General features: G+C 43.9%; 1 protein-coding gene across 2 annotated transcripts in view; it reads left to right on the top strand.

Moving 5' to 3' along the window:
• LOC111874427 (GAS2-like protein pickled eggs) overlaps positions 1-11,401 on the top strand; it is a 116,877-nt gene that overhangs the window by 18,566 nt on the left and 86,910 nt on the right. For both annotated transcript variants that reach the window (XM_023869926.2, XM_023869927.1), the window contains exon 2: positions 7,847-8,037. In XM_023869926.2, the coding sequence (XP_023725694.1) occupies positions 7,858-8,037 (180 nt within the window). In that variant the 5' untranslated portion in view covers positions 7,847-7,857. The remainder of the gene's footprint in view (positions 1-7,846; positions 8,038-11,401) is intronic.

The following is an 11,401-nucleotide window of genomic DNA, read 5'->3' as shown; positions in this document are numbered from 1 at the left end:
TACAGTCAGTTGTTATTGACACTATCCACCGTCCCGGTTTTAAACGCAGTTTCGGACACAAGGGTTCAGTCTCCCAAACGTCATTTTAAGTAGCACTACTGATGACAGATGTCTAAACAAATTATCACTCTATTAATACCATCGTCACGAACTGTTCATGTTCCGATATTTTATTGAAGCATCCTGTTGCACATGGGCAGGGCATGTAGCACGAATGAAGGAGACGAGGAATGCGTATAGGATATTGCTGGGAAAGCCAGAAGGAAAGAGACTACAGGGAAGACCAAGGCGTAGGTGGGTGGGCAATATTAGAATGGATCTTAGAGAGATAGGATGGGTTGGTATGGATTGGATAGATCTGGCTCAGGATAGGGACCAGTGGAGGGCTCTTGTGAACACGGTAATGAACCTTCGGGTTCCATAAAATGCTGGGAAATTCTTGAGTAGCTGCAGAACTGGCGGCTCCTCCAGAAGGGCTCAGCTCCATGAGTGAGTGAGTGAGTGAGTGAGTGAGTGAGTGAGTAACTATGTAAGTAAGTAAGTAAGTAAGTAATCGTGTTGCGCTGTGTAAACCTAACCTGACGGCAAGAAGTGAAACACAAAGTCAGATTTTTACATCCTGCTTCTCATAAACTTGAAACTACTGCGTCGAAGTTAACTGAAGAGTGTGTTGTGGAAAGGGTTCAGAAGGATCTTAACTCATTCATAATACTGGACCCATGTTAAAATGGGCCCCTTGTCGAACTCCTGCTTTCCAACCAGTAGACCGCCGCTATACCGACTGAGCTATAACGCCTTGTAATCTGTTGAAATTCAACTGACGTTTCGGCTGGTTTACTCTTCAATCCTGAATGTGGAGGAGATATGTTCCCTCCATAGCGTCGATTGGCTTTCAACGGGCTGCATGGTGTTATAGCACAAAACAAAGTTCTCAGAATGTGAGGCGCAAATGTTGTTTGTATGAAACACTCTCTTAAACGAAATATGGAGAAACATTTTGAAAATCCTTTGCTTTGTTGAAGTAGCTGAGTTGTCATACATACTACAGAATTCAAACTGTTACAGCATCGGCTGTTTTAGGAAGTAAACGAGAATATAATATATGTAGGTCTACGTATTGTTGTGTTATACGAGTATTAACAGAAACAAATGTTTCGCAATACAGAGTGGTGAAGTGACTGATTGTAGCAAAATTGGTCACTAGATAGCTTACATGCTATATGTTGAAGATACAACAATTAATGAAGACATGTTTTTCTGGAAACCTATGAAAAGAAGAGCAACAACAGAGGAAAAGAAATTGGCCAGACTGTGTTGGAGTACGCACGGTTGCAGCTCGCGTAATGGCGGGAAATAAAGGCGGACTGCAGGCCTCAAACAAAGTGCATCAGAAGCCATGGGAACACACTGAACCAAGTATGCAAAGGAATGTTACTGACGTCATCACACTGACTGATAAAGCGAAGGCATTTATTGGGAAGTTGGGCTCATGAATCAGAAAACTAGAAGGGACAATTTGGACATATTTTCTCTTTCGAAGGATTTTGTGGAGGAAAAGGGTGTGGAAGCAAGTGACACTGGAATTGATCAGCGTGTCAAAAATCACTTGGTTAATCTGCAATGTAGGTTTACTAAGGATCTTCCAGAAATTCATCACGGATCCATTCCATGCTCATTCGCCCCAAAATTACGATTTTTCTATTGAAGAAGACGATAAACGTTAGACCGCTTACAGGAGATAGGCACACGCACTGGTCCCTCCTTAAAAACTGTTTCTCCCCCTTCCTTTAGATGGCAACTTGCACAGTAGTGTAAATAAAAACATGATAATTTGTTGCTTTGTCGTGGTAAATATAAAGCCAGTTATTTAACTAGCAAGAGACTTCCTCTTAGGCCTACCACTATGCATATACCACAAGCGGACGACCGTACCGGATGTGAATCAATAATCGAAGAAATTTGCGTTATTAATTACGTCACGATTACGTCAGAGATACGTTCCTATTACGGCAGATTTCTCGCGCCATTATCTTCCCATTCATCCTTTGTTATTGCGTATTATATTTACATTCTAAAGATGGCAGTAGCTGGTGTAATTTATAATGAAGCGAAGTGAAGACTGGTGTTGAATCGATTGGTACAAGAATGGCATTTGTTGCTTGCGTTTAAGTATCAGGCAACATTATTAGATAGGCCTGCGTTTGAATTTAGGCTACTTTGTTTATTCCTCTCCTTTGAACTAAGAACTTAGGAAGTTTTCGTGGTTGTCCGAGGTCCTTTCGCACAAATGGATCGGTTGCAACGAAATTGATCATCAGAAACGTCGCATCAAGGAGTTTGGAACTATGGGGGGGGGGTGTTGACAGAACAGATATATTTAATCGACACTCAAAAGTTGTCTAAAAACAAACTCCGTGGCTTGAGTCCTCAAGCGAACTATACCGACCGAGCGACCGCCGTTTGTCAGCGAAGTTAGTACCAGCTTTGTGGTCTAGTGGTCAGAGTTCCTGGTTACAGATCCTGAGTTCCCGGGTTCGATTACAGGCGCTACCAGACTTTTTCTGAGACGTAGTGGGTCTGGAGTGGGGCCCACTCTGCCTCGTGAGGATAATTGAGGAGCTATTTCAAGGAAATAGCGGCTCAGGTCTAGAAAACCGAAATTAAAGGCCGTGGGGTTTCGTTGCGCTGACCACGCGACTCCCTCTATCCGCCTAAGGTGGTACAAATTGTCTGCAGTGTTGATTTTTATCTCGTTACTAATCCTTTCTCTTTCAACTCATTTTTAGCTGAATTATTTTACACCGCATCGGATATGTCGAGAATTGAGTGAGACAATACATTCACTTTACCCAGCGAACGTAGCAATAGAACAGTTAGCATTTTGCTTGGAAGTCTCGATTTCAATTATCGGTCCGGAGACGAGCTATCCTGACTCAGACTTTGCATGGTTTCCACCGGTCTCTCCAGAATAATTCCTGTACGCTAATTCCAATTAAACAAAGTCCCTTTCCTTTCACGTTCTTTACAATTCATTCTTCACTAATCACTCTATTACCTGATGCTGTATAGTCAGAAGGGGACACGCGGTAGAGCAGTTGGTTGAAGCACTATGCTACAAGCTGGAAAGTCGCGGGTTCAATTCCCGATGAGGTCCTTGGATTTTTTCAATTGATCTAATCCTTCCAAGGAGCCGGGATGGCGTAGTCGGTGTAGCGACTGGCTAAGGGCTGGACGACCAAGGGCTCGGAATTCGATTCTGGGTAGGGTCAAGAATTTTTACCTCTCCCCGTCGTCCGGACCGGCTCTGGGACCCACCCAGCCTCCTATCCAATGGGTAACGGGGGCTCTTTCCCCAAGGTTAAAGCGGCAGGGGCGTGAAGCTGACCACTCACCTTCAGGTAGTGTCCAGGTCAAGAAAATTTTTACATCCATCCCCCCATACGCCATCATGATGTAGTGTTTAATTAGTTAAGCACAGAGACAACTTTACCGTTATTTACCTAATGCTTCCAGCCGCAATATGGCCCTGGTGTCAACTCAGCTGAGTATCAGGAATCTGTCTGGGGTGTAAAAGGCGACCGGAGCGTAAGGCTGACAACCTCGCCGCCATCTGTCTAGAAAATGTGGGAGTCTCGACGTCTCACAACCCTGTGGGCCTCCACGGCCTGTTAGGGATATCTTTATCTTTTACCGTTGACATAATCTGAAATATTGAAAGTGTCTTTAAACATACAAACATTCCCCTTCCCACCTAAATGTGTTCCTAGCAACAGCTCATTAGCATCCTAACGTAGTCTCGTCAGAGGTGTAAATCTAGCATCGGATGTATGATATACAAATGCGCACCTGAGACTTCATTGGCCGGTTGGTTCATCAAGCGATACCACTGCAGAATTGATTGCTGGAAACAAGAGTCCGCCTTGATGAAATTAATTGATGATCTGTCATGACCCGACCTTCTCTATAATAGGACTTGGCACAGCTGTAAACAAGAATAACTTGGACTACAGGTGTTGATTTGCAAGGTCCAACCAACTCGGCCTTCACAAAACCTTTCATTACGTATACACAAGGACGTTTGTCTGGCCGATGGATCTCTCAACATCTGTTGCCTCTTCTCACACACACGCCGCAAGCCGGCAGAGCTAATTCGAGAAATTTGTCTAGAAGGGATGCGACAACGGAAGCCCCCATTTGTTATCACAAAGCGCCACATCCTGTCCTGGTTAGCTGACAACATATCCTCCCTCCATCCTCCATGGCTGAACCTTCCGGTAGGGCGTGAACACAGCGGTACTGGGCCTGCAGATCTAACTGCTCAGTAGGAGAGCTGCCTTGCCTTATAAACAGCACGAACTCAGAAAGATCAATTGTGCCAGATATTGATTTTTTGGATATTATCCAACGTCATGTTTCTATTTAAAATGACCTTTCTGAGACAGGATTCTGCCTTCGTCCTCGGGTAAAAAAAAACCTACTCAGTCCGGAATTAATTAATAGACCTATCGATTGAGTTCAACTGAATAGCTTTTTATGTCAGGACAGAGTCATTCAACGAAGTGTAGTTTTAAATAAAAACAGGGCATGGATAATATCCAGAAAGTCAGTAATTGTATCAACACATCATCGTCATAAACTTTCAGATCTTATCAATTGCCCGTTAACTGTGACTGAATTGACTAATAAAGAATGTGCTTAGAATCTAGAGTGACTGTGGAAACACTGACTCGCGTTTTCTTTTTCTATCTATCTATCTATCTATCTATCTATCTATCTATCTATCTATCTATCTATCTATCTATCTATCTATCTTTCTTTCTTTCTTTCTTTCTTTCTCTATGGCTCTACAGCCCTTTGGACCCTGGCCGCTTTTTCAGTTTCTAATACTATGAACAGTCGGTAGTACTCCTTGGACGGGGGATCAGCTCGTCTCAAGGCCGCTACCTATACACAAAATAACGCAAACACAGAAGAAATTCACACAGGCATCCATGCCTCGAATGGAATTCGAGCCCACGATCCCAGTGGTCGAGCTTTATTTAATTACCGTATAGCGCTGGATCGTAGTATAATGACGAGTAATAAATTAAAGAAGTGAAAGCAGAAGGCCTTGCCTAATTTGAGGTCTATCCAGGAATATAGAGACTGGGGAAAACAACGAATAATCTCAGACGGTTAGTCAGTGACCTGGCCAAGATCCAAACGGAGCGCCTCCAGAATACAAGTAAGAAGCCGTACCCTTTCAGCCAAATTGCGCGGTGAATACTTGTATTTTCTTAATGCTAGTGGGGTGGGACTTAGTCCCTTGTACTGCGGCCACTTCTGGCCTATTGTACCAGTCCCAGATGATAGGTGAGGGTGATTGTGGAGCAGTTGGTGGAATGAAGATTGGCAGGGGAAAACGAAGTACTCGGAGAAAACCTGCCCCAGCGCCACTTTGTCCACCACAAATCCCACTTGACCAGACCCCGGGATCGAACCCGGGCCGCCGCGGTGGGAAGCCAGCGACTAACCTCTTGAGCTCTGGCGCGGCCTAATATTTGTATTTAGTCAGGTACATAAACAAAAAGACAGAGTTGTCTGTGTGTTTACTTAACTAAACAAAAAATAATGAAGACGTTTGGGAGAGTGGAGGTATAGAGACACTCAGTTTTAAACCTCGGCACTAGGATGGAGGTGAGTGGTGGGCTTCACGCTCCTGTCGCTTGAAAAGAGCCCTCGGTAGACATTGGACAGGAGGCTCGATGGGTCTGAGTGTTAGTCTGGGCACTGTGAAGTAGAAGAACATTTCTTGCCCCAGGCTGTCTACCCCATAGCAATACCGACTGAGCTATCCCGGATCCTTTACGCAAAAGTGGTTCAAATCATTGAAATATCACCAATGTAAAATTGTTGATGAATTCTGAGACGATTTCCTTGCCTTCATCTTAAGAGAAAACGTTATTGTTGCTCTGCAGGCTGCCAAGAGAGCTTTCTCTTCGTCACCCGTGTCCTGTCGAATCAGAGGAGCAAACGTCCCATGTTGCCTGAATCGGCCAGAGGTGTCAGTTGAAGTGGGAAGGCCGCACTGTATCGATTCCGCGATATCTACTCCTGGTCTCCGAGACAATGTTTTCCGCTCGGGGAGTAGCTCTGAACGGCCCCACAGCAAGGGTATAGCTTCGCGTGCCCCACAACAGCGTTTGCCTTTCCGCGCGGCTAAAGTTACCAGGCAGTAACAGTAGGCAATTTTGTAACTGGTGTCCGCAACGACACATTTTAATCCAGACGTCACGGTAAAATAGTTACCGGAAGGACCTAAATTTGATCCACATCTGTCAGACAACTTTGTCGCCCTAAGCTGGCGAATTATGTTGCACACACGTTTAGGTCCAATACAGTGCTTTCTGGATTGGAATGAAAACAGTTCATTGGAAAACCAAAGGGAGAATTTATAAGATTCATGTATTATTGTATTATGCAAATGCTAATGGATATATGAACCTTTGTAAAAACGTATGGGGATTCTTAAACAATTATGAAATTGCCACTACCAAAAATTTGTTCTTTAGCCGCAAACCAACAGCGAACAAATCTAAATCCAACCCATAATATCTCGTTTGAATATACGTAAGATACTCGATCAAGAAGATAAAAATATTCTTCCAGTAAAGTATGGGGGAGTGGATGTATAGATCCATATTTTCTTGACCTCGGCGCTAGCTGGAGGTGAGTGGTCAGTTTCACGCCTCTGTCACTTTACGCCCGGGGAAAGAGCCCCCTGGTACCCATTGGATAGAAGGCTGAGTGGAACCCAGAACCGGTCTGGACGACGTGGAGAACATTTGTTACCCCACCGGGACTCGAACTCCGACCCCTCGGTCGTCCAGCCCGTAGTCAGTCGCTACACCGACAACGCTATCTCGGCTCCTATTCTTCCAGTACAGAATTTTTATAAGGGCGTTTATATGGATCAGAGTAATTCAGTAGATATACATACGCAATAATTTACATAGCAAGATTTTCAGAAATGTAATGCAACAACTGAAGTGCGCATGCGCGCTCCGAAAAGTTCATTTGTTGGAATCTGTTCATTGGCTGCGAACGTTTGTGCGTCTACGGAGTATTCATAATTGTCGTAGATTTTACAGAATCTAACACAAACAAAGTACGACGTTCCTTTTAAAAATCAGTTTTGTTTCTGAATATTGCAGACAAGTCAGCGATTGCATCTTACTCGTAACCCAGAGCAGCCAGGAGGAGTCTCCCAACAACTGTCAGATTTTTCTTTTTTTACAGTTTTCCACAGTTACTCTTTGGAAATGTCAGATTACCGCTTTAAAATCGAAACATTCATGTCGACCTTACACACTCCTAATCCCATGTCATTAGGCGCGAAATTAACCGTGTAATTGAAAAAGCAAAATTGTCCCTGTGCTTATTGAGCACGGACTATGAAGATGGAGGAGTGGAAGTATAGCTCCACGAAACTTATTTATTATATGTAGGTGAATTATATGCTTCACGTTGCCTCTCTTTATGCCGGAAAAATTCTGTCTGATGCGCCCTGGATCGGAGGCTGGGTGGGTACTGACGCCAGCCGGTCTGGACGCGATAGCGAAGTGAAATTCTCTGAAGATTGCTGTCTTCATAGTCACGGCGCGAGACATGAACTCTCAGACTCCGGGGTCTGTGTCTGTGTCTTTAATAAAACCCGGTCGTCCAGCCCCTAGGATAGTCCCTGCATCAACTTGTAGTTTTCTGATAACGGTGGACAAACTATTGCATTCGATAGCTTGATCAAGAATTCGAACCGCTGAAAACATAGTTTGCAGGTGAGACAGGTATATATTTCGTCATGTTTCAGCTGTCGTCGTGATGGAGGTGACACCTGTGATGAAGGAGACGCGGTCCTTCCGTCCCTTCAAGTCGAGCGAGGAGTACTTGTACGCGATGAAGGAGGATTTGGCCGAATGGTTGAACATGTTGTACCCTGAGCTGGACATCAATGTGGACAACTTCATGGACCGTCTGGACACCGGCGTCGCACTGTGCAAGGTACCACATACATTGCTTCTAAATGCTTCCTGATATGTCATTAGCAGTCCTGCTAGTTGCTGATCACAGTGACCGCGCGGTCTAAGACATGAACTGTCTTCGCTCGCTCCAACACTGGGATTGTGGGTTCGAATCCCACTCAAGGAATGCATGTCTGTGTGCAATTATTCTGTGTTTTTCTTATTCTAGCGGCCTTGCGTCGGCCTGATGTCCCGTCCAAGGTGTCCTACCGACGCCACGGATTTCAATTTTTAGTTTTTGTTTAGCTTCATTGAGCTCTCTCGTGATCTGTCGCACTACAGAGGCGGCATTAATCTTGTCGTTGCTGTTGGGAAAACGATACTTTTTGGGTCACAACCTTCTTCGGATGATTTTACCAGAGTTCATCCGGTTTCCACTTCTTTGGAACCCACAGCAGTATTTTGTTTACAGAGCAAGATCATCAACCTAGCGTCCAACCCATGAACTAGAGGATCCGTGTATACACACACACACACACACACAAGGCAGAACAAAATCACTTGTCTTTTCGTCTGAGACGAGTGAGAAATCAAGACTTGCAAGTGGGAAATATTTTAATTTACACGTATTAGTTAAATAGACTCTCATGCTCCTTTTCTTATTTATCTACGGATATCAAAAGGTTAGCCCTATCTTGCAGATATAGTGTGCAGCATTCTGTATAATGATTGCACGCGATGGGAATTTGGCCGGTGAGGGACAATTACAGCAGGTTTGGCATGCATAGTATCCATTCTGAATAAATGTGTTGTTAGTGCAATAAGGCAGCGGAGCTCAATGTCTGAAACGCTCTGGCCAAGTTAACTTAGTGTGCAGAGTTCCTTTTCAATAATATTGGCACTTTTATAATTAGGCCTATTAATTTCGCGCATTTCAGAGCTAATATCCCACTGAACACTTTGTAGAATTTGTCTGACTTGTTAACTGAGCCATCATTTGCTGATCCCTGCTTGTGTGTGTGTATAAAGAAGAAACAATATGGACTCCATGCCAGGGCTGAGCCTAGTTTGGTACTGTTCGTTTAATTACCTAATTACACCACACTAGTGAGCTAGGCCACGCAACCATACAAAGCTTCACACCACGGTCTCCATAACAAACATTTAACTTGCTTTCGTTTAACCTAGACGAGGGTACTCCCACATAAAAGGCAATGCAGGGAAGACCGACGTAAACCTTGTGCCACGTTGTGGTTCTTAAGGTTCGACCACACAAGCGCTACGCTATATTCGCTACGTACGCTACGTACGCTGTGTACTCTCTGCGACGCAGCTAACATAGGGAACATAGCGTACGTAGCGTACGTAGCGCTCTGTGTGGCCGAACCTTAAAACATGAAGCAATGAAATGTGCTATAAGGAAAAAATGAAATAGCATACATGACTATGTTGCAAATTAACTTCCATCTGTCAACACCCATAACGTTCATCCATTCAAGCCTTTGTCAGTAGGATCTACCGGACATTTGGTTCCACAGCGTGAAAATATATAGACGGATCACTTTTTTAATTTGATTCCAGGCCAAGAATTTAGTTTGTGACACTTGTACATTAATACGACTAACATGCAGAATTGAGAAGCTCACTAAAGAAGAGAAAAGACATCGGACCACGAAGATTTTGCGTGAAATAACAAGTGAGAAAACGGATACGGCTGGCTGTGAAGGAAAGAGCAGCAAAATGAAGCGAATGTTACATGCTACACTTCGAGAGATGCAGAGAAAAGAGGGTCTCCATGAAGACATGTGCTAGTCCTTCGAGAACTAGACTCACAATGGATTTGTTCAGAGTGTTACGTACGTCTAACTGGATACTGAGCCAGATAAATCCACTTCGGATCTTATAGGGTGACTTAATACCTAACTACATATCCAAAAAGGAAGTTACTGAAATGATACACAAACAAACAAAAAACAATCTCCGTGGCCTGTAGTCCGCAAGCGAACTATACCGACCCAGAGACAACCGTTTCTCGGTGAAGTTAGTGCAAACTTTTGCGGATAGAGGGTGTGACGTGGTCAGCGCAACGGATCCCCACGGCCATTAATCTCGATTTTCTAGACCGGAGCCGCTATTTCCTTGAAATAACTCCTCATTTATCCTCATGAGGCTGAATGGACCCCGTTCCAGACCCACTACTTCTCAGAAAATCTCGTAGCTCCGGGAATTAAACCCGAGACCTCAGGATCTGTAGCCAGGAACTCTGACCACTAGACCATAGACGCGGTCATTGAAATGATACACGGCTCCGAAATTGTAGTGGATCCTGAGCCAGTTCAATCTATTTCACATTTTATAGGACAATCTACACTCCTAGCTGTATAAGCAAAACTCTGCTAATGAAGTGAAAATGGCCCCAAATTTCTGTAGTTCTTGAAACAATTCAGTCCATTTCACATCTTTATAAAACACTCCTCTTGAGGCAGCGTGAATTGTTACCCTTTCGTCAGACCTGTCTTCCTAGCCTTTCAAAATGCATCCCTACTTAATTCTGTGCTCAGAGCTCAACTCCGCTCTTGGTCCATCACAAAGAAATTTCTCTATATTACAATCCTAATATTACTGAGAGAGCCGTAGAAATTAACAAGCTACTGGTTATGTAATTATTAAGGCAGGTCCAGGAAGATGAGATATAGCACGCATGCTTGATCTCAGGCGATTAAATAGCTGTGTAAATCTGACAGAAGTTTTCTAGTGTTTGAGATTAGCTCTTTTTAAGGGACCCAACTGAGTAGGTGTCTTCGCACCCTCACCTGAGGACGGAAACAGATCCAGTTTCCGAAAAGTCGTGTTTTCTGTTTTCTTGAAGACCGGACGATGAAAAAAGTCCAAAAACCCAGTAATGTTTTGTCTTATAAAGTTTTGCTCAGAAAACTAGAAGGAAAAAAACCACATGGAGNAGTCTTTTTGCACGAGGTCCTCGCTAACAGCTGCTGGACGAATATGTTTTTGGTTCCGAAGGTCGGATGTAACCTCAAATTTACAGATGTAGCGTATTGAGTAACAGGAAAGAAAAGCAAAGCAAAGCAAAGCAATCGTTTTCTTATACTGAATTAAGCACCACGTCATAAAGACGTATTGGTAGCAGAAGTACGGTTCCACGCATTTTTAACCTTGACATTAGATGGAGGCATGTGGTCAGCTCCCCGTCCTTGCCAGTTCCCGAGCCCCGCATCCCACTAACTGAGCCATAGCAGTAACAGTACTATTATTTATTTTCCTTCTTCTTGCCATTGTCTATTTGCCATACATAACATCTAAGCTTCGCACAGTCGCCATGTTCCTACCTTTTCGTTTAGAAATAAAAAGTGTTTAATACAGAATGTGTAGGCATTTGAGCCGGG

The sequence above is a fragment of the Cryptotermes secundus genome, unplaced genomic scaffold, assembly GCF_002891405.2.
Source record: "Cryptotermes secundus unplaced genomic scaffold, Csec_1.0 scaffold273, whole genome shotgun sequence".
NCBI classification, from domain to species: Eukaryota; Metazoa; Arthropoda; class Insecta; order Blattodea; family Kalotermitidae; genus Cryptotermes; species Cryptotermes secundus.
This window is presented reverse-complemented; position numbering and strand designations above follow the sequence as displayed.